General features: G+C 38.1%; 1 protein-coding gene across 2 annotated transcripts in view; it reads right to left on the reverse strand.

The window, feature by feature from the left end:
* heg1 (heart development protein with EGF-like domains 1) overlaps positions 1-24478 on the reverse strand; it is a 74834-nt gene that overhangs the window by 24673 nt on the left and 25683 nt on the right. For both annotated transcript variants that reach the window (XM_072579572.1, XM_072579571.1), the window contains exon 2: positions 10351-13386. In XM_072579572.1, the coding sequence (XP_072435673.1) occupies positions 10351-13386 (3036 nt within the window). The remainder of the gene's footprint in view (positions 1-10350; positions 13387-24478) is intronic.

Genomic DNA, 24478 nt, shown 5'->3' on the forward strand with positions numbered 1-24478 from the left:
AACAGGAAAAATATTGTGAATATAAACCTTTCAGAATGTTAAGATATGGCTTATATTGCAAAAGGTAACAAAATAAAGTGAATGATGGTACAGTTCCATTGACTGATTTATCTTTAGAAACATCAATTCCATATCAAACCAAATGCTGTGGATAAAGATAAATAGCCTTCATTTACAGGAGTTTTTGCATTTTGGCTCTGATCTGAAAATGCAAGAATCATCATACAAAATATCCTTATTTATCAATTATAGAGTTAAATATACAGCACGCACGCCATCAGTAGTTAAGAGTTAACAACCAAATTCACATATTTTAAGAATGGCTAAGAACTCAAAAGTTTTATCTGGTTTTGTTTGTGGTTATTCAGATACTCATTACTTTGCAGGATGCTTTGGTTCAAGTCAGTTGGTTGCTGCAGCTGGTTTGCATCCTTCTCGCTTTCTGATTACCTCCTACATACTCGTTTTCAATAGAAGAGACACTATTATGTAGGATGTTGTCACATTAATAATCTCTCCCATTATCCAGAAATATTACATATCTTCACTTTATTTTCCAAGCTGTCCTTTTATCTAGTATGCCATGACAGGAATGCAAAGCATTTTTCAGCTCAGTGTGAATAAACCTGTCTATAAAGTTTCTTCCAAAATCCATGAAAGGCTTACCTCTGAAAATATTTTATTGAATATTGTTTTGATGCTGATTGAGATTGGCTGTTTTCATATATGCTTCTGTATGCTGTCTTTTTAATTACAGGAAAAGATTGTAAAATCTAATTGCATCTTTCACAAGGTAAATGATTACATTAAAACTAAAATTAAAATCTAAAAATAAAATCTGAATCCTATTTGGCTTCGCTCTATCAAGGTTAGGATGTGTTGCACATAGTGAATGTTTAATGAGCTGTAGGTTGGCTTTCTGAAAAGAAAGACCCAGGAAATGTTACAAGTGATTTGGGGCTGCCCAGTGGCTGATACAGATACACTGCAAGCAATTATAATTAATAAAATAGATTAGAAGATCAAGAGATTGAAAAATGGATGTTTCTCTAATACTTTGTTAGATATTGCATAGGCTGCTTCTTTCTTTCAAGCACAAAATGTTACAATTGACAATGCTCTTACATCTACTTCTATTGATGTAATTAACCTAGTAACTACGATTAATTTTTGCAATACAGTTACACTTCGGTCAGAATAGTTATTGGTGTGTTAAAAAGTAAAGCAGCCACTTTCTAATACTAATGAATTCTGATGAACAGGAGCTATTAACTATGCATCAAAAGTTGATTTAGAAATGTAAGGATTAAATAATTGAATAAGAAGACACTGATAAACTTTTTATCTTGAATTATAATCCTTTTAGTAACAGACTGACTCCAAAACTCCAGGTGACTTTGATTTTAGCATAAGTAACTGTTTTACTGATAAAAAAATGTATGTACAAGTTTCTAAATTATTGTAAATTTTGGCTATTTGGAACTTCATACTAATGCAATTCTGCAATCAACTTAGATTTCTGTATTTTTGTGACTTTTCAGCTGAGGTGATTTTCTTTGTTGCTCAGAAATACTCTGAAATAGTTTGGAAGGTACAGTGTATTCTGAACATGTGCATACTGCAGTATATACAACAGAACTAAAATAAAGTGTATTCGGCAAATCAACCAAATGCATTTGAAACCAGCCTTGATGCATTTGGTTTTTAAACACTTCAATGCAAAAATTATTTTATATCCTACCAATTGTTCTTGTAACAATTAAAAATGTCAAATACTCCATAAAGAGTCATTTTAATCATGAATTGTTTAATAAATACTGATTGCTTTAGGTATAATAACATGCTTCATATCACTAGGCATCAAAAAATGATCTCAACAAACAAAATAAGATACAGTATAATCATAGGGTAGTTTGTGAAAAATCACCACAATGCTTGCCTGCTAATGTTGAGTGTTAAGTTTGAAGTACAAATAACAAGGGAGTGTTATACACTCGGACAATGATTGCAAAATAAATGCTGTGTCTGGATCAAAATCGAATGGGAGGTGAATGGGAAGTGATTTGGTAGATTGGAATCCTATTCTTGGATCAGGGATATACTTTTATGGAGTAGATTATATTGTGCTTGGCGACATATCAGTAACACTGCGGTTATATTGTGAGTATCAATATCATCCATGAAGCTAACACTTGCCAGGTCCAGTCTATGAAAAAAATAAATAAATCACAACTGCATTGGAGGAATAACAACTTGTTAAACCTTCCAGTATTACAGCATCAGTAAAAAATGTGGATGTTAAGTGTGGGTATTAGACATATTTAACCCGCACAAGTCAAATAATGACTTCATATTTTATCATGCATTGCATATACACAGCAAAATACTGCCACATTCAGTTTCAGTGCAGAACTTTATAAACTGACATATCTCATACAGTGATTAAAACCATCATGACTTGAAGTATGGCTGAAGCAACATCTGATTAGTTATAATTCAAAGGAGTTCTTGGCTGTCTATACATATATATTCACATTCACTGCTTTATAAGTACAGTTTTCCCTTTTAATACTAAATAAAATAATTAAAACAATGCTTCAGATGTCCACATTGTAAATGATTTCATGAGAAAACAACAGCGTAGTGGAATCATGTCATTGAAGATACTTCCATAGATTGATTCATTAAAACGAACAATTCTTACCTAAAAATATCAATGCTGAATTTTACTTTTGTTTTATTTGCTCAAGGGATGTGGGTATCACTGGTTAGCCCAGCATTTATTGCCCATTGGTAATGGCCTTGGAGAAGGTGGTGACCAGGTTCAACAGTGACATTTTGGATAAATCAGCAAAAACTGAGTAAAACTGATTGGGTTTCGGGTGCATCTTGCTTCACTTCAGTAAGTTCGTGATTTGAATGATAATGATTCTTGCAGACTTATATAATATTGAGGCTCAGTCACAGTCATATCAGATTTATTTCTTGTTTTCTGCAAAGCTATTTTTTAAAGTCAATTTAGAAAGAACAAGAATAGTTTCTTTTAAAAATTACTTGTTAGAGACATTTTCAGTTTTTTTTCTTTCCAATATATTTTAAGCACTTCATCATCCACTTGATCCGACACCACTACAAACACGAAAGCAGATGTACAGCTTACTCCCACACCATTGCTATAGGCCCAATAGACAGTCGCTAGGAGATATTAGGCACCAGAAAAGCTACCTTTTCCTTTTCATTTCCCCCATGACCTGCTCAGTGACACTAAAGTATCTTCTATATGACTCAAATTTCAAAAAGAGCACAAGGGCACCCGATTTCTCATTCTATTCCATTCATATGTGGTAAACCCAAAAATGCTATTATGTCCTGTGAATAACATGTTGTCATTTACCCATCTGGAGAGGTTGTTTATCTGACTTGTATTTTCCAGAATTTTCATAGAAGGAAAGTAATTGCAATTATCAGAGCATCAAAGAGTTTCTAAATTCAATCTTTATTATTTGCAATCATTTTCCATTTTCTCGTCATTCCCTCTGTTTTCCAGTTTCAACGCTATGAATCTTCAGCTGGAATGATAGGTTCTGCTAGGACTACTGTCAACAGTGCCATCAAAGAGATTCACCACTGAGTGACACAATTAATCACTCCATCCTTCTCAATCATCTCTTTTCTGTGATCCATCACCTTGTCATTGCTCCACTCCAACACTGCTCTACTGTTTCACTCCCAACTATTCAAATAAAACCAGTAGATTTCCTATAGCTACTCCTGCTTGTGTTCCTGTGTTGTCAAAGCCACTATGCCAACTTTGATCCCCATTTACTTCATCTGCAGGCACAGTAACTTCATTTGTAAATATGAGGCCAGCTTTCATCTTCATATTGATTAAATCCAAATTTAAACATTGTGTTTTGATACGTGATACTTTCATCACATTCTCCAGGGCTTTGTGGTGCCTGTTGTCAATTGTCAAAGTACCACCCGCTATGCCTTCACAATCATAGAATCCCTTCAGAGTGGAAGCAGGTCATTTGGCCCATCAAGTCTACACCATCCCTCCAAAGAGCATCCCACCCAGACCCACCCTCTTATCCTAACCCTGGAACCCTGCATTTCTCCTGGCTAATCCACCTACCCAGCACATCCCTGGACACAATGGGCAATCTACCCATCATCCTTGGAATGTGGGAGGAAACTAGAGCACTCGGATTAAATCCAAGCAGAAACAGGGAAATTGTGCAAACTCCACACAGACAATTATGCAAGGCTGAAATTGAACATGGGATCCTAGTGCTGTGAGGCAACTGTGCTAACTACTGAACCATCGTGCCGCCCACAGGTCGTTCACATGGTCTTCCAAATCCAGTGAAAAAATAAATAGTCCGTAGCAGCATTCCCTCCCAAGCTAAGATGCTCAACAGTAAGGTACAACTTACTCAAAACCAGGGGAAAGTGAGCACTGCAAATGCTGGAGATTAGAGTCAAGAGTGTGGTGCTGGAGAAGCACTGCAGGTCAGGCAGCATCTGAGGAGCAGAAGAACCGATGTTTCGGGCAAAAGCCTAGGGGATGGAGAGATAAATGGGAGCGGGGTGGGGCTGGGGGGAAAGGTAGCTGAGAGAGCGATAGGTGGATGGAGGTGGGGGTAATGGTGATAGGTCAGAGGGGAGGGTGGAGCGGATGGTTGGGAAGGAAGATGGATAGGTCATGAGAGCGGTGTCAAGTTGGGAGGTTGGATCTGGGATAAGGTGAGGGGTGGGGAAATGAGGAAACTGGTGAAATCCACATTGATTCCTTGGGGCTGGACCCCCTAGGCTCCCAGCCTTATTCCTGATGAAGGGCTTTTGCCCAAAACACCGATTCTCCTGCTCCTCGAATGCTGCCTGACCTGCTGTGCTTTTCCAGCATGACACTCTCGACTCACTCAAAACCAGTTACAGTATCCCAGGAAGGATATGTCAATAGTATGCCTGGCATCAGACTCCTGGAGCAACTGCTCAACTCAGAATTCAGTCACAACACAAGACTTCCAAGAAAACAGAGAAAACATTTTAGGGGTATCCTTAAAGGATTCCCTGGCCTGGGACTAACCAAAATGGAGAGGAATTAGAACATAGAACATAGAACAACACAGTGCAGAACAGGCCCTTCGGCCCTTGATGCTGCACCGACTTGTGAACTAATCTAAGCCCATCCCCCTACGCTATCCCATCATCATCCATGTGCTTATCTAAGGATTGTTTAAATGTCTTGAATGTGGCTGAGTTAACGACATTGGCAGGTAGGGCATTCCACACCTTTACCACTCTCTGAGTAAAAAACCTGCCTCTGACATCTGTCTTAAATTTATCAACCCTCAATTTGTAGCAAGCCGACGTCATCATCCTAGGAAAAAGACTTTCACTGTCCACCCTAATTAATCCTCTGATCATTTTGTATGTCTCTATTAAATTCCCCTCTTAGCCTTCTTCTCTCCAATGAGAACAGACCCTCCCTCCAGACCAGGCAACATCCTGGTAAATCTCCTCCGCATCTTTTCCAATATTTCCACATCCTTCCTGTAATGGGGCGATCAGAACTGTACACAATATTCCAAGTGAGGCCGCACTTGCGTTTTGCATAGTTGCGGCATGACATCACAGCTCCGGAACTCAATCCCACTACCAATGAAACCTTACACACCATATGCACTATCCATCTGGGTGGCAACTTTCAAGGATCCATGTACATGGACACCAAGATCCCTCTGCACATCCACACTACCAAGAATCTTTCCATTAACCCAGTATTCTGACTTCCTGTTGTTCTTCCCAAAGTGAGTCACCTCACATTTATCTGCATTGAAGTCCATTTGCCACCTTTCAGCCCAGTTCTGCAGTTTATCCAAGTTTACATGCAACCTGCAATATTTATCCACATTGTCTATCACTCCACCGATTTTAGTGTCATCAGCAAACTTACTAACCCATCCATCTATGCCTGCGTCCAAGTCATTTATAAAAATGACAAACATTCATGGTCCCAAATCAGATCCTGTGGCACACCACTCATAACCGGACTCCAGGCTGAATATTTCCCATCAACTACCACTCACTGCCTTCTTACAGAAAGCCAGTTTCTAATCCGGATTACTTAGTCACCCTCAGTCCCATGCATTTTCTCCAACAGCCTACCATGTGGAACCTTATCAAAGACCTTACTAAAGTCCATGAACACCATGTCAACTGCCCTACCCTCATCTACATGCTTGGTCACCTTCCAAAAAACTCAATGAGTTTTGTGAGATACGATCTGCCCTTGATGAAACCATGTTGACTATCTCCAATCAAATTGTTGCTTGCTCGATGATTATAAATCCTATCTCTTATAATCCTTTCCAAAACTTCTCCTACAACAGACCTAAAGCTCACTGGTCTATAATAACCTGGGTCATCTCTACTGCCCTTCTTGAACAAGGGCACAACATTTGCAATACTCCAGTCCTCTGGTACTAAACCTGTAGACAATGATGACTCAAAGATCAAGGCCAAAGGGTCCGCCATCTCCTCTCTAGCTTTCCAGAGAATCCTCGGATAAATCCCAACACCAAGCTATCTTCAGATTAGCCTTTTCAATGGGTATGTGCATCTAACCTCAATCCTTTCTAGTCTAATAGCCAGTATCTCAGTCTTCTCCTTTACAATATTCTCCTTTTCCTTCTCTAAACTAAACGTAACCAAATTACTCTCTCCAAAGTGCTTACCTACCACTAAATCAAACACCTGGCATGGTTTATTACCAAGTAACAGATCCAGTGTGGCCTCCCCTCTTGACGGCCCTTCAACCTACAGTGTCAGGAAACCCTCCTGCACACTTTGGACAAAAACTGATCCAACCGATGTACTAGAGTATTAGCATTTCCACTCAATGTTGGGGAAGTTAAAAGTCCCCCAAAATTACCACCCTATTCCTTTCACTCCTACTCACACACACATATACACTCTCTCATAGACACTCAAAACCCCCCACCCCAGACAAACACACACACACACACTTATACATTTGTGGGGTGAATTTGTACTGGCAAATTTGTACTTTGCTCAAAAACTGCATGAATCCATGTAAGACTCTGTTTACTCACTTTTTAAATTAGAATCAGTCTAAACATTATGGCACCAACAGGGAACACAGGGGGCTAACACATTCTACACCTTAACATCTTATCTGGCTGACACTAATTGTTACAGTTAACCTGAGAATGTAACTTTTTTAAAAAAAGTTTTGTGATTTACATATGTAAGAAGTGAAACTATCATGGTCATTCTAACAGATGAGAGACTCAACAAACAATCAAGGTATTTTTCAATGTATAATTTCAGTTACATTACACTGTAAACTTTTGCTCTAAATTCTGTGTCTTACAATTGTGTACTCCACAACATCTGATGAGGGAGCGGCGCTCCGAAAGCTAGTGTGCTTCCAATTAAACCTGTTGGACTATAACCTGGTGTTGTGCGATTTTTAACTTTGTACACCCCAGTCCAACACCAGCTACTCCAAATCATGACTGAAAATGTTGTTAGCTCAAGATTTGTTTTCTACAGTCTTTCATTACCAACTGCTTGAGTTTTTCCTTTTACAAATAACAAATCCTCTACCATCACCAGGGGAGGCAAGCTGATTAAGCATTAAGCTCTGAACCCTACAACCCCTCACATTATCTCACCAACTGTAGGCAACAACTGAGCACTCTTCTGGCTACTCCTAGCCTTACACTTTCCCAACATAATTGCTCCTCAAGAAGAACACCATCAACACCATTCTCCCATCCCAGAACTTTGCTTCAGTATATCAACTCATGCCATATTGACATTCCTACAATGGTGAGATCACAAAGCATGCAGGTGGCAAAGCCATCACTGGTATTCAATGACTCACAATTTGCTCACTCCCATGTTCTCATGACAAGCTAGCAGTGACCTCACACAAGGTGAACACACATAATGATCCATATATTTCATCTTCTCCAACATTAGCAATCAAGCAACCAAGATAATGAAGGCTCCTCTGCTCCAAGATCTCTTGACCAGGACCTTAATCTACTCATGCAAGCAGTTGTTAATAAATGGACATCCTGCACCTCACAGGTCTCCAACTGGCCCTGAGTCAGCACCAAGAGGGCATTATGCTGAATCACCAAGGTAGGAAGCCCCAGTAAATATGAGTGTAGTGACCTAAGAGGGTCATGATCTGCTGCAATCTGGAGAAGTGAGTAACATCTAGAGTTATTCAGTGTCTTCACTATGGTTTGCAACTTGGAACATGCACAGCAGCTGGGAAACACAAGGCAAGTATTGCTTCGCAAACAAGGAGGAGATCATGTCAAAGATAAAGACACAATGCAAGGTTTATGGGTTTGGCTACTGTTTAATAAATGCTCTCTTAAACCATGTAGAGGAGGTGTCCTTCTCTATGTGGCATGCCAATGTCTTATCTCCACAAGACAATGAAACCATAAGATGTAACAGCAGAATTAGACCATCCAAAACACTGAATGTGCATCGCCATTCAATGAAATCATGGCTGACCTAATAATTCTAAACTCCATTTTCCTGCCTTTTCCCTAAAACCCTTCATTCCCCTATTCAAATTCCTTCTTCTTCTTATCCTCGCAATGGAAATGAGCACACAACACCTATAAGCTGATAAAAACCAACGATGAAGACCACTGGAGAGAGCATTCTGGGTTGTAGAGGAAAGAGGTATGGAAAATGCCAGAGCTCCTTCACTACAGTATATTTAGGATGGAAATCTCCTATTTAAGATGCACATACCCATTGAAAAGGCTAATCTGAAGATAGCTTGGTGTTGGTGTTTTGGAGTGTTCTTGGGGAAATAGCCTTCGGTGTTCGGAAGTGGGAAGATTAGGGATCCAGCGAGGAGTTAGGAATAGATGTTAGTGGGGTGGCACAGATTATGAGCTGCACCTATTCTGATGCATGTCAAATATTGGGTGAAAAACTTCAACATTGCTGATATGTATCTCACCCCATTTTCATGCCTTCTCCCATAGATCCCCTGACTAATCAAGAGCCTATCTTAGATTAGATTACTTACAGTGTGGAAACAGGCCCTTCGGCCCAACAAGTCCACACCGACCCGCCGAAGCATAACCCACCCAGACCCATTTCCCTACATTTACCCCTGCACCTAACACTAAGGGCAATTTAGCATGACCAATTCACCTAACCTGCACATTTTTTGACTGTGGGAGGAAACCGGAGCACCCGGAGGAAACCCACGCAGACACGGGGAGAATGTGCAAACTCCACACAGAGAGTCGCCTGAGTCGGGAATTGAACCCAGGTCTCTGGCGCTGTGAGGCAGCAGTGCTAACCACTGTGCCGCCCATCTCTCTGTCTTGAAACCACTTAATGACTTGGTCCCAACAGCCATCTATGGCAATGAGTCCCACAGACTCACTGGCAGAAGAAATTATACCTCATCTCAGTTCAATAGGGTTGTCCCTTCATTTGAAGACTGGGCCTCAGGTCCTAGTGTCTCCGACTACCAGAAACATCTTCTCCATGTCCACTCTATCCAAGCCTCTCAGGATTCGATAATTTTCAATCAGATCACCCTCATTCTTCTAAACACCATTGAGTACATACTCAATTGGTCCTCATATGACAAGGTCTGATCCCAATGGTCATTCTTGTCAATATCCTTTGGACGCCCCTCCAATGCCAGCACATCCTTAGATTAGATATGGGGCCCAAAACCACTCACAATATTCCAGAAGCAGTTTGACAAACAAAACTGGACTTTCTGGTTATTTTCATTGGAGTAATTTTAGTGTTCTCACACACCAATGTCATTGTAGAGCAAATTGTTTCTTATTTTATTCCACCATGGTATATTTTAGTACAGTTCTCATGTTATGCAGTATGTATCTCAGAGCAATTAGTCTATTATTCTTTCTGCAGCTTCCATTCTCTTATTGTATCAAAACTATTTACTTCTCAGATATTTCTCACATTAAAGAACACCATCATTACTTTATGTTCACTCTGAATAATTATACATTCATTTGTACCCTCATTATTTAGCTATATTTCTGATATTTTAATTATTCTGGCAGTATGGGCAATCTCTCATTCTGGTTTCTTAATCCCAGTGTTTCTCACATTCATGTACATACTTATTAACAAATATAATAACTATTATCTGCCAGTGGATCCACAATTGGTATTTTAGTAACTACTGACCAATCAAATCTATTTAGGAACTGAAACTATTCAACTTTAAATATATGATGGACATTTTGCGAATGCTATTTACACTAAATCACAGTCATGATTCAACATTACCTGCAGATACTGTGGAGGTTTCAGGTATACTTGTACTGATAACCTGAATCACAGTTGACACAGTTGGCTCAGAAGTAATGCTCTCTTTAGTGGAATGAGGCTTTGTGCTTGTCAACGTCCTTATAGGAGTAATTGTGGTACTTTCCGAAACCTTTGTGCTTGTTAACATGGTTGCACTAATTGACGTCTTTGCGATAGCTGAAGTCCTTGTACTAGTTGAGGACCTTGTGCTAGTCAAAAACTTCAAGCTAACTGAAGTTCTAGTACTCACTGATTCAGAGGTCTTCATAATAGCAGTCGTAGACTTGGTCCTCTCTGGTCCTTTATCCTCTGTTGAGGTACTCATAAAAACAGTTGGACTGGCCCATATAGTGGTAAATGTACCTTCTGTTGTACTAGTTAGTTCAGGCTTTGGTGTGTCAGTGGGAACATGTGAAATTGTAGTATGTCGTTCAGAATGAGGCCTAGATGTAAGTATAACTGGTGCCGAGGATGTTCTTCCTGCTCCTCTAATAGGTGCTTCCATGGTAGAAAATGACAGATAATCATTTGTTGTCAGAGGCAGTAAAGTTCTGGGCGAGTCTGTTGTTCTTTCAGGAAGTACACTCCTTAGAGTAGTGCTTGTTGTAGTTTTTGCAAATTGAGTTTTAGGAAAACCATTAGTTCCTGTTTGAACTAAACCTAGTTTAGAAGAATTAGTTGCAGTAAAGTTAGAACTTAACTCTGTAAAATCATTCACTATATCTTCGGAATCTGATTGCACTGAAGACAAAGCTGTTCCAAGTAAGTTAGTAATATTGTATATTTCAGACAGTCCAGTAGTAGTTAAGACATCATCTGTAATTCTGGGAAGTGAATCACTTGTTCCTGTAAGGGCAGTTATGGTTTCAACATCTGAAATAAGAATGGAATGACTTGTTGATCTTGACTCATTTGTCTGAGTATCAACCGATTCTGAGGATGGTATATCTGGTGATTTTACTGCATCTGACCCATGGGTAACATTATTAAAATCCATTGACATTAATGTTGAATGTGAAGGAGTTGTCTCTTCAGAACTATTTGTTGTAGTATTGAGAATTTCATAGCTGCTCAATGAAGAACTTAAAGGATTTTCATAATTATTTGATGTAGAATCTAAAAAACTTTTAGAATCATCTAGTGAAGTATTTGTGGAGCTTTCAGTATCATTTTGACCACTAACTAGGGTACTTTCAGAAACATTTGGTGAAGAACTCCATCTTTCAGAATCATTCAATGAAGTACTTAAAGATCTTTTAAAATAATTTGGTGAAGTGCTTAAAGATCTTGCAGTATCACTCAATGAAGAGTTTGAAGAACTCTCAAAAACATTTGTCAAAGTACTAGAACTTTCAGAATCATTTTGAGAACTACTTATTGATATTTTTGAATCATTTGGTAAAGTACTTAAAGATCTTTTAAAATCATTCATTGAAATGCTTGATCTTGCAGAATCATTTGATGAAGAGTTTGAGGAGCTCTCAAAAATATTAATCAGTGTACTTGACCATTCAGAATCATTTTGCTCACTAACTGTAGATATTTTAGAATCATTTGGCAAAGTACTTACAGACCTTTTAAAACCATTTATTGAAGTACTTGATATTTCAGTATGACTTGGTGAAGAGTTCAAAGGGCTTTGAAATGTATTTGTCAATGTTGTTGAACTTGCAGAAGTATTTTGAGCATGAATTGTAGATACTTTAGAATCATTCAGTGAAGTACTTAAAGATCTTTTCAAATCATTCAGTGTAGTACTTGCTCTTTTGGTGTCAATTGGTGAAGAGCTTGATGACCTCTCAAAAGCGTTAATTAACGTACTTGACCATTTAGAATCATTTTGCGCAAAAACTGTAGATATTTTAGAACCATTTGACAAAGTACTTACAGACCTTTTAAAATCATTTATAAAGGTACTTGATATTTCAATATCACTTGAAGAATTTGAAGGGCTCTCAAAAATATTTGTCAACATTGCTGAACTTTCAGAAGCATTTTGAGCCTGAATTGTAGATATTTTAGAATGATTCGGTGAAGTACTTAAAGATCTTTTCAAGTCATTCAGTGAAATACTTGCTGTTTCGATGTCACTTGGTGAAGAGTTTGAGGAGCTCACAAAAGTATTAATCAACGTACTTGACGATTCAGAATCATTTTGAACACTAACCATGAATGTTTTCACATCACTTGGCAAACTACTTACAGTTCTTTTAATATTATTTATCAAAGTATTTGATCTTTCAGAATAATTTGACAATGTGCTTAAAGTTCTATCAGTATTACTTGGTGTAGAGTTTGGAAAGATTTTAAAAAGATTTGTCAAAGTACTTCTTTCAGAATCATTCGGTGAAGTACCTGAAGACCAATTAGTGTAGTTCTGTGTGCTATTTAAAGACTTCTCAGAAATATTTTGTAAAATACTAACTAGTTCTGAATCATTTATTGATGTACTTACAGATCTTTTTGAATTGTTCAAATCTGTAGTTGAATGTCTTTTAGATCCAATTGTCAAAGTATTTAAAGGTATCTTTAAAACATATGGGACTGTATATAAAGGCTCTTCAGAAACACCAGGTGAAGTACTTAACAATCTTTCAAGATTATCAGCCCCTTCAGAGGTTGTGTCATGATGCCAGTTTTCAAGTTCTTCACTTTTTTTTGAAGTTTCATTATCGAAAGGTGATTTTAATAAATGACTTTTAGAAACAAATAGATCTGTAGGTACAATTTCTCTTGAAGATATTGTAGAGTATGAATGATCTGTTGGTTCAGAATCAATTATAATACTTTCTTCAGATTCTGGTGGGAAAGTCCTGGCTGCTGAAGGATTTTGGGAACTGTCAGTAACTAATACAGAAGAAGGGGACAAGTCATTTTTTTCCATAACTATGCTATTAGTTAATAGATGCAGTTCCACTTCTCCAGTACTGGAGATATATGTGCTGTCATGTTGAGAATCATGTATCCAGCTTTCCGACGTTATGCTGTGGCTTGTCTGGTTCCTCTCCCCAGGCCCTAAAAATCAAAAAACATAAAACAATGTGGTCAACACCAAGCATCTTTTTGCTTTATATATACATACATTAGGGTGGTACAACAGTAATATATGAAAACATATTACAGCTTCAAGAGAAAGTACTGTTTCAAGACAGTTTAGACATAATGCAATTTTCCAATTTTTACTAAAGAGAACAATAAAGAACAATACAGAAATGAACAGGCGCTTCAGCCCTCCAAGCCAACACATTTTGCTCTTCCATACTAAAATTTGTCTTCATTTGCAGGAACTGTATCCCTCTAGTCCCTTTTTATTCATTTATTTGTCTCGGTGTATCTTGAGCGCTGCTGTTGTGTCTGTTTCCACCAAGTCCTCTGGCAGTGCGTTCCAGGTACTCACCTCCTTTTGTGTGAAAAACTTGCCTCACATATCTCTTTTAAACAGTCTCCCCACTGCATCTTGAACCTGTGTCCCCTCCACATTGGGAAAAAACCTCATACTAACCACTCTATCCATACTATTCACAGTCTTTTCAACTTCTATCAGAGTGCTCCTCAACCTCCTGCATTCCAGTGAAAACAATCCCAGTCTATCCAACCTTCCTTAATAGTTAAAATCCCCCATACTGGGCAAACCCTGGTAAACATTTTCTGTACCCTCTCCAAAGCATCCACATCCTTCCGGTAGTGTAGTGACCAGAACTGTACTCAATATTCCAAGTGTAGCCTAACTAAAGTTCCATAAAACTGCAGCATAATTTGTCTCGTCTTATACTCAATGCACCTTCCTATGAAGACAAGCATGCCATAGGCCTTTTTTACTACCTTAGCTACCTGCGCTGCCACCTTCATTGCTCTGGGGACCTGCACAGCCAGGTCCCTCTGCATATCCATACTCCTAAGAGTTGTGCCATTCACTTTGTAATTTCCACCTGTACTTGACCTTTCAAAATGCATCACTTCACATTTGATGGCTTAAACTCCATCTAGTATTTTTCTGCCCCTGACTCCAACTGATTATATCTTGCTGTATCCTATGACAATCCTCTTCACTATCCACAACTTCAGCAATCTTCATATTGTCCACAAATATACCAATTAGACCAGCTACATTTTCCTCCAAATCATTTATGTAGATCACGAACAGCAGAGGTCGCATCCCGATCCCTGTGGAACACCACTAGTCACAACCCTCCATTCCAAAAAGCATCCTTCCATCGCTAGCCTCCATTTCCTATGACTAAACCAGTTCAGTATCCATCTTGCCAGCTCGCACCGATACCATCTGACTTCACCTTTTGTGCCAGTCTGCCATGAGGGACCTTGTCAAAGACTTTACTGAAGTCCATGTAGACATCAACTGCTTTTCCCTCATCAATCATCTTTGTCACTTCCTCAAAAAACTCAATCAAATTAGTGAGGCATGACCTCCCCTGCTCAAAACCATGCTGTCTGTCACTATTAAGTCCATTTGCTTCTAAATGTGTATAGCTCTTGTGACTGAGAATCTTTTCCAATAATTTCCCTACCACCGACGTGAGGTGCACAGGCCTATAATTTACTGGATTATCCCTGCTACCTTTCTTAAACAATGGGACAACACTGGCTAAAGTGTTGGGATGAATGATGTAAATGGCAACTAAAATGCCAGCCTCATTGCCAAGACAACTCAGCTTATCACATGTTAATCAGCTCACTAAGAATGGATAGGCCAAGAAAAGGCAGGTTTCTGGGCCAATTGAGGCATCCCACATCACTAGAAGCCGCCGGTCATCTGGTTTGCTAAAGTCCATTGATAAGCCTAAGCCTTGGGAGTTCCCATGGCAACGCACACTCTAATGTGATAGGCAGGTTGCTGTGATTCAGAAACTGAATATACTCCATGCCTGTAAGCAAGGCAGTAGTTAGGAAGAAGGTGGGTTGAGGCTTTTAAGTAGCCATTGATTGACCAGTTAAGGCCCTTAATTGGTGGGTTGAGAAACTCCCTGACAGATTCCCAGCCAAAACTTAATTGTTAAGGTAGCAAGAAGTGGGTGAGTACAATTCCAGGACCGATTTGCTTGATTATTTCTTCTCTCGGTATCTCCAGAGAGGGGAAGATTTCACCCAGAATATAAAATATTAAAGAATTAAATAAGCAGAAAATCATTACCAGATCAAGAATTCGTGAATTCATACCACTGCAAAATTTCATGAATTTCATTTACTATTTTAAGGAGGATTAAGATACATCCCTTGATATTTAAAATATGTATATTTTATATATTTAAAATATCTATTATGCTGAATAGCAGCTAAATTACAAAGAATATACGAAATAAGAGACTCTTCTCCACAATTTAATAAGATCTTGGCTGATCTGTTCGGTTTTGAATTCCACATACCTACTACCATTGACAAAATTTGATCTCCTTGCCAAACACAAAACTATCCAACATAACTTCCAATTCCCACTGTCTTCTAAGGTAGAGAGTTCCAAAGTCACCCTAACCTTGAGAGAAAAAAATCTTCATCTCAATATCAAAAAAGTGATCACCAATTCTGGACTGACCTACAAGAGGAAATACTCTTGACCACCTTTACAATGCCATTCAGGATCTGATTCAATCAAATCACTCCTTGATATTTAAATAATGGAATCAGATCCAACCTATTAAATAAAACTTGCTCATTTCAGGTTAAAATCCAGTAAATCTCCTGTGCCCGCTTCCAAAGCATTCACATCCTTCTGTAACTAAGGAGTACAAAACTGCACACGGTATCTAAGATGTCATCTCGCCAATACTCTTTATAACTGTAGCATAATATGCTTCCTTTAATGTTCAATTCCTCTCATGCTAAAGTGTCCCACTGGCCTTGTTGTTTAATTGCTGTACCTGATACTAACATTTTGTGACTCATGAGCCAGAAAACCTAAATCCCTCTGCAAATGGGAATTCTCCAGACTTTTCCATTTAAGTAATATTCCACTTTTTCATTCATCATGCCAAAATGAACAATTTTATATTTTTCTGCATTATATTCCACTTGCCTGATTTTTGCCTATCCATTCAATCTATCTGTCTACAATCTCTCTGTCTCATGTACATCATACTTTCCTACCTATCTTCTTGGTATCTGCAAATTTAGCAAAAATGCCTTCTCTTCCCTCATCTCAGCAATATGTAAATTGTAAAAAGTTGAGATCCCAGCACAGACCCCTGCAGGACTCCTTCATCTCATCCTGCCAATCAGAAAAGATCCATTTCTGCATACACTGCCAGCCGGCTAATCCTCTACATTATTCCCTTCAATGTGCTTCTTATTTTCTGCAATAACTTTCTCATGGCATCTTACCATGATCCATTTTATTTCCTCTAAGTATTCTAATAAATTGCATAAATGTAACTTTTGTTTGACAAAACCATAGTAACTTTTTCAAATTAGCTCCTTTTCTTTCAGTATGCAGCAATAATCTCTTTAACAATCAATTGTAATACCTTCCCCAGAGCGGACTAACAACTTAACTGGCCTTCAGTTTCTTTCTTTTCTCCTTCATTCCCTTATTTAATAGAAGCGGTATATTTGCTATTTTCAAGTCCAACTAAATCTTTCCTAGATCTAGGAATTTTGCAAAAATAACATATTCACATCTACTACCACATTATACCTCACTACCTCAAAATAGAGGGGAGGTGACAGCCTCGTGGTATTATCACTAGACTGTAAATCCAGATACTTGGGCAATGTTCTGGGGACAGGGGTTTTAATCCTGTCATGGCAGATGGTGGAATTCGAATTCAAGAAAAATCTGGAATCAAGAGTTTAATGATCATCATGAATCCATTGTTAATTGTCAGGAAAAACCCATCTGGTTCGCTAATGTCCTTTAGCGAAGGAAACTGCCATCCTTACCTGGCCTGGACGACATGTGACTCCAGACCCACAGCAATGTAGTTGACACTTAATTGCCTTCTGGGCAACTAGGAATTGACAAAAATTGCTGGTCTAGCCAGTAATGCTGTAATCCTATGAATGAATATTTTTTAAAAATTAGCTACCTAATTAAGACCCGAGAATGAAGTCCATCTGGACTAACAGCCTTACCAGGCCACAATTCCATCAGTTTGATTGATTCCACTTCTCTTGTGACTGTAGTTTCATTAATTTCCTCACTCCCTTAAACATCCTCTTTCACATCTGTTACTGGGATGTAATTTAGTATCCTCCAAGGATTCAAAATCTTTGAAAATTTCATCTGCCATTTCCTTATTATCTATTATTAACACCCCATTCTCACTCTCTAGAGAACCAACACTCACTTAACTTACTCTTTTACTTTTAAAATACCTGTGGAAACTCCTGCTCTCTATTTTTACATTCCTAGCTAGCTTCCTCTTATATTCTTCTTTCTCTTGCTTAACCGTTGAATGATTCTCCACTTTTCTTAAAATTCCATTCAACCTTCTGACATGCTACTCATGTTTGTGCTGTTGTATGCTTTTTCATGGTCTTCACTTGTCTTGCACCCCTATGTGATGTGAAGTCTAACTGACACTTGCACACAAGTTACTGTGAGTATTTGGTAATCTAGATAAATGTTCTCCATCACTGAACTACATATTCATAAATGACACAGTATAATGAAGAGAAGAAAAAATTTTGAAATATTTTCTCCAAAACAAAACAGACGTGGGAATGTACAACACATTTACATGCACAGACCTGCTGCTTTTTAAATATGTATTCAAAACTCATAAGAATTGCTGACAAACTTATATGTGTTACAGGATAGAAAGCAATCCCTCTTCTAAACATACATATGAATACAATGGAAGTAAGAACAAAATCAGAAGCATGCTTAATCCTGCATTTATACACAACCTTATGCCCAAATTCAGGTGGAAAATTGTACAGTAAACTTCAACTAGCACCTTTTTACAGTAGGAACAGTGTTACTCAGTGTCATTTAATGAAAGGTGAAGATCATCAACATGAGAAGTTGGTACAGATATTCAAATCACTGTGAAGCCAGTACATAGTGTTGACATGAATTCAAAATCATAGTCCAGGCTATCATGTATCGCTAGAGCTCCAGAACAATTAAAAATTTTCAAATAAAAGCAAACTACTGCAGATGCTGGAGATCGGCAATAAAATTAGTGAGTGCTGGAGAAACTTAGCAGCTCTGGCAGCATCTGTGGAAAGGGAAATGAAGGTAATAATTGGAGTCCATGATGACTCTGCATATCATATATCAGCAATTTGATTTTTAATTTGACAAACCAAAATAGCCTGGTGATTATTAGTGCATAGTTGTCAGTTTCGTGGTGGGATCAAAGAAAGTTTCATCTTGTGGCTAGAAAAGTTATCAGGGAGAAAAATGTCCAACTTGAAAAAGAATCAAAAACAAGAGGACACAGATTTAAAATAATTAGTAAAGAATGTATAAGTGATGTGTGGAAAAATGTTTTCACAAAAGTGGTAAGGATCTGGAATGCACAGCCTGAGAGTGTGGTGGAGGCCAGTTCAAAAGAGGCACTTAAGAAGAATTTGAAAAGGAACAATGTGTGAGGTTATGAGGTGAAGACACCAGAATGGCACTAAGTGAAATGTTCATTTAGAGAGCCTTTGTAACAACTTGTAACAATTCAGTGATTCTATGGTTCTATTACATTCCATAAAGTTTTGCTTGTCATCCTGTTCAGAATAAATAAAATGAATCTGTTTTACACAAAACAGATACTTTGTATCATATAATAAAAAGTTACATTAATATAAACCATCGATAAATTACATGATCCTCTTTTGGCGATCCAACATGCACCTAAATGTGTTTTGTTTTACATTATTGTCAGAAAGCCACCTAGTTATAAATATTTTAATATTGTGCATGGGAAGAAAAAAAAATTATGGAAGGAGCAAATGCCTTATTGAAACTGATAGAAAAGTTGTCATTTTTGTGGGCCTCATGACAAAATCAAGATTGTAATCAATGGAAGCTTGGAAGGTGCACTTCAGTAATTCAACAAAGCTCCTTAAACAGCACCTTTTAAACTCATGACCTGTATAATGACAATAGCAATAAATGCATGGGAACCCCACCAGCAACAATTCTCGTTGAAGCCATCACCATCCTGCCTTGAAACTACACCATCATTCCTTTGCTGTTGCAGCATCAAAATTATGAATCTTCATTCCAAACAGCATTGTAGAAGTCCCTAAATCTTGAGGGCTGCAGCCGATCGAGAAACTGGCTCACCACCATCTTCACAAGAGAAACTAGGGATGGACAATAAATGTTGGCCTACACATCAATGCCCATATCCCACGAACAAATCAACAAAATAGCTCAATAGTTTTCAATGCACTAAAGAACAGAATGGGGAAATAGATGAAACTAGAAAAATAAATGTTAAAAAAAGTGAATTGTTCTTGTACTTTGATCCTCTATATATGTTCTATTTGATTTCATAAATGTTGACATCTAAATAAATTCACATGGATAAATTATTTTAGACCTTCGTGGAAAATGTGATTCAACTGACATCTGTTGCACAGAGAATTTGAATAAAGTTAAAGTTGTTTCAGTGTTAATTTACTCTGGCCAGTTGAACAACCACCCAGGGTTTTAGTCATTCATCTGCAATAATGTGTGGGGAAATTTAGATTTAGGTTCATGAAAATAAATTTAAAAACCGCTTGTACAGTCTATGTTGCCACAGAAGGTGGCGCTCTAATGGTAATTCATTTATCAACAGACAGGAAACCCTTCCAGTGGACTGTTTTGAAAACTTAACTGCGGATGTGGTAATTAGGGGTGGGGAACAATTGGCAGCAATAGGGGGTTAGGTTAACAAAAGCTCCAGCACTAAATATGGAGGTTACAAACTGCAAAGGGATTTGAGATTTCCTTCCTATCGTTTGTTCTTACAGAGACAGTGATTAGAAGTCTTCATTAAAAAAATACATTCCTCTCATACCTCAGACCCAACAGGATCTACAGAAAAGCAGCTCCAGTTCAGAATTTCTTGTAGTCTTCATGTTAAACTTGATAACAACAGCATTAATTTATGACCAAAGTTCTGAGGCAAATTGTTTTATCATTTCCTTTCTTGGTTTGTCCTCAAACAATAATGGGGACCGGTATTCCTTTTTTGAAAGTTGGCCCCCTTACACAATGTATCATTGGTCTTTGTGTCAGAGATGCAGATTGCCTCTGAGTTAGAGGGTTGTAGATTCAATTCCCTATTTCAGCACAGTACTGATGGAGTGGCTGACATTTCAGCACAGTACTGATGGAGTGTTACAATGTAGAGGAATTATCTTTTGGATGAGATGCTAAACTAAGAGTAGTTTCTGGTTGGTGTAAAAAAGAATTTGGTATTATTTCCAAAAAGGGGAGCAAACTTTCCCCAGAATCTTGGCCGACATTTATCACCTCAGTCACCAAAAACAGGTTATCTGATCATTATTATATTGTTTATAAGACATTGCCAGGTCAAATTGACTGCTGTGCTTCCTACATCACAACATCTTAAAAACTCTTAATTGGCTATAAAGCATTTGAGATGCACTGAGGTTGTGAAAGATCGTAGAATCGCTACAGTTTAGAAGCAGGCCATTTGGCCCATCGAGTCTGCACTGACCCTCCCAAGAGCATCCCACCCAGACCCACACACACACCCCCCACCTTATTCCTGTAACCCTGCATTTCCCGTGGTTAATCCACCTGGCCTGCACATCCCTAGACACTATGGGTAACTTAGCATGGCCAATCCACCTAACCTGTACATCTTTGGACTGTGGGAGGAAACTGGATCACCTGGAAAAAAGCAACGCAGACACGGAAAGAAAGTACTAATTCCATACAGGCAATTGCTTGAGGCTGGAATTAAACCCGGGTTCCTATCTTAATAAACCATTTACAATAAGATGTGTTAACATAGCTCCATGATCAAAGTTAAAACCCTCATGTAAAATATCTTCTCATTACCAATGTATCCTGCTCAGCACAGAAATTATCTATAGATAGAAATGGGCCTTAGGTCTCTTAGAAGCATATGCAAGGATATAATAGGTGCATCAGGTGCAGGCACCAGACATCTATTTTTGTTTATATCAATCTGCTGAATGCAGTATTTCTGGCTCATAGTCAGTGTGCTTGTGCTGCTGATTATATTAGACTCTGAGGTATCTATTTCACACTTGGTAAATGGCCACAATATTATCAAACCTTTAGGCCCTTACTTATAAATATAGAATCTTGACCTTTTCTGTTTACATAGTTAGTAGTATTCTCAAGGACTTCTTCACTGCTTGGGTACAAGCAAACGCTGTGCCAATATGAAAACATTGGTAGAAAAAGTAAAGGTTCATTAACCAGGCAAATGATATAAAATGATTCTGTCTACAGGGTGCACCGCAGCAAATCATCAAGGCTTTTTCTGCAGCACCTCACAGACCCTCAACAGCCATTACCTAGAATAACAATGGCCAACAGACACATGGGAACCCACCAACTCAAAGTTTCCCTCCAACCCACGCATTCCATGATCGTGGACATATTGTGTTATTCCTTCATCATTGCAGAGTCAAATTTCTGGAAATTGCTAGCAAATAGAACTTTGGGATAAACAGCACCACATGGACTGCAGCCCATCAAGAAGGCGGCCAACATAAGTTTTCTCAAAAGCAACTGGACACGATTGGTAAATGATTGTCTTGCCAGCAATATCAATATCTGGAGATTTAATTCCAAAACAATTATGATTCCTTTTGTACAAGAACATTTCATTAATTATACACAATATCTAAATGTGTGAAGAATCATAACTACTCTAGTATTAAATTTATTATACTGAAAGGAAGCTAATAGTTCTTTGAGGAGACAAACACACCCAATCAAAAAGACTTTCCTGTCATTGATCTGCAAGTTCTTTAGGCATTACTATCTATACATTTTTAATTGTTATAAGTTGAAGAAACATACTTGTTTCATCTGCTACACAGCTGGAACAGTAATGCAAATGAATCATGTTGCTGAATTGCTGTACATCCATGACAGAAAGAGAGAGAGAGAGAGAGAGAGACAACTGTTTAAACCTACACATAGACTTATGCCAAAAAGTATTATTTCAAGTCTATGCAGCACATGGTTCACTCTCCAACAAGCTGGCCTCACTTTGTCCCTCTGGAATACATGTCTAATCTTATAAATATCCCTGAAACTCCTCCTGTATTATAATTCAAAAACTTTCCCACTGGAAATAACATTAAAAATTAAGTAATGTAACAAAAACATCTTTAATAAACAATTATTATTAACAGAGTCAAATAACCAAGTAGGAACAATCATTATGTATAAAATAATTCAATGAAAATATGGAAAAGCAATATATTACAAATCCTTAGGGTAAATATGTTTTATGATAACCTATAAACTAAATATTTTTTCAGCTGCAAGTTGGTTATTTGTTTATTACAGATGTTTGTAAACTTTAGTAATAAAAACAATTAACAAAATAAATGCTAAATCTTGTGGTCACTGATTAGCTGAGGTCATATGAGAACAGTGGTATAAAGGAATTCACTAACTTATTGCTCAGAAGGTTGTAAGTGTTACGGAATCATACTTTTCATACTACAAACTTCTTGTGATTACGATGTAATATTTATGTAACGGTTGACTGTAATTCTGTTTTTGGAATGACAATCAAAGTATAGTATTTATTTAAATTGAATGAAGCATCTTAGAAGTCAAAGGAATACGTAAACCAATGTGGTTTGTGAAATGACCCAATAAATCCAATAGTAGATTGTTTCTCAGTACTTGCACACCCTCTGTCAGAAGCTGCAATTCAAACTCACATGCTGTCACTTCACAAGAATTGCCTTCTCTCAGCCAGGTCACAGCAGGGTTACACAGCAAGGCAGTCTCTATTACTGGAGGTAGGTTGAGACTGTTCTGTAAGACTCGCTGGCTGATTATAAGAGCACAAAAACAGTTGCTATGGCAATGTCCATAACCCAGCTCAAAGAGGAAGGGTGGGATAGCAGGCAATATTTTAGGAAACTAAAACAGGAAGTAGAAAAAGAAATCCAAAAGATCGAAGGAAAACAATGCAATACATTGCCAAAAGTAAGCCTCCACCACATGCAAATGAACAAGCCTCAATTTTAATGGGAATTGTGTGTGCTCACAAGGGCTTCAGTATATGCCACCACACTTACTTTGGCAATATAAAAACGAAGCAAATTTAATTCCCAGGTCCTACCTGCATGCCACCAGAGAGCTGCTTTTCCAAAGTGCCAAGCAGGACTAAAGGAAATTTTGGGTGGGAACTTACACAGTGTTCCTTGGGGATCCTGTTATCAATGCTTGCCAAGGCTGAGGGATTACAAAAGTTTTGTCTAAAATTAAGACAGAGGAAACTTCATGAGAAAGGTTGAGGCCACTGTATCATTGACTGTCTCAATGCTGTGACACATATTTGCAGCGGATATCCTTACCACAGATGACACAGCTCTGACAATGGTACCAAGGTGGGCTGGTCTTGATTCTGTGAATGCATTTTCTCATAGCAGTTAATTAGCAGAAACAACAGTGGCTGTAAATGTGGCTAGTCACAACTTGGTAGATGCTGGTAATCAGACTGTGCTATCCAATGATCAGGAAAGGTTTCCAACTGAAAGATATTTTGAAGGCAGCAGTGGTACTGCACACAAATTTAAAGAACACAAAAAGACTTGGGAAGTATCAAAATGCATTGCCTATAAACTGGAGATGACGATGAAGTTACAGCCTGTTGTAAGCAGCAGCTACATTTATCAAACCCGCCTTCATCATCCCTCACCCTTTCTTGGGCTTGTGTGCATAAGGGGCTTGGAGACACAGTGTTACAGGTCTGTGCTCCATGTTCCTGTATATCACACTCAAAAGCTGGAATAATAAGCCAGCACAAACTGAAAAACAGTGTCCAGTGTTTCGAGAAAGGAGGAAAAATTTTAAAAAGGCTGAAGCGACTCTGCTCAGTATTAAATAAGGACATTGGAAAGAAAGGGTCAGTGTGTCTGACGTTTTTAAACAGTGCAATACCAATAAAAGGCCAACATCACTGTAACAAGTAAT

The sequence above is a fragment of the Chiloscyllium punctatum genome, chromosome 10 (assembly GCF_047496795.1).
Source record: "Chiloscyllium punctatum isolate Juve2018m chromosome 10, sChiPun1.3, whole genome shotgun sequence".
Lineage (NCBI taxonomy): Eukaryota > Metazoa > Chordata > Chondrichthyes > Orectolobiformes > Hemiscylliidae > Chiloscyllium > Chiloscyllium punctatum.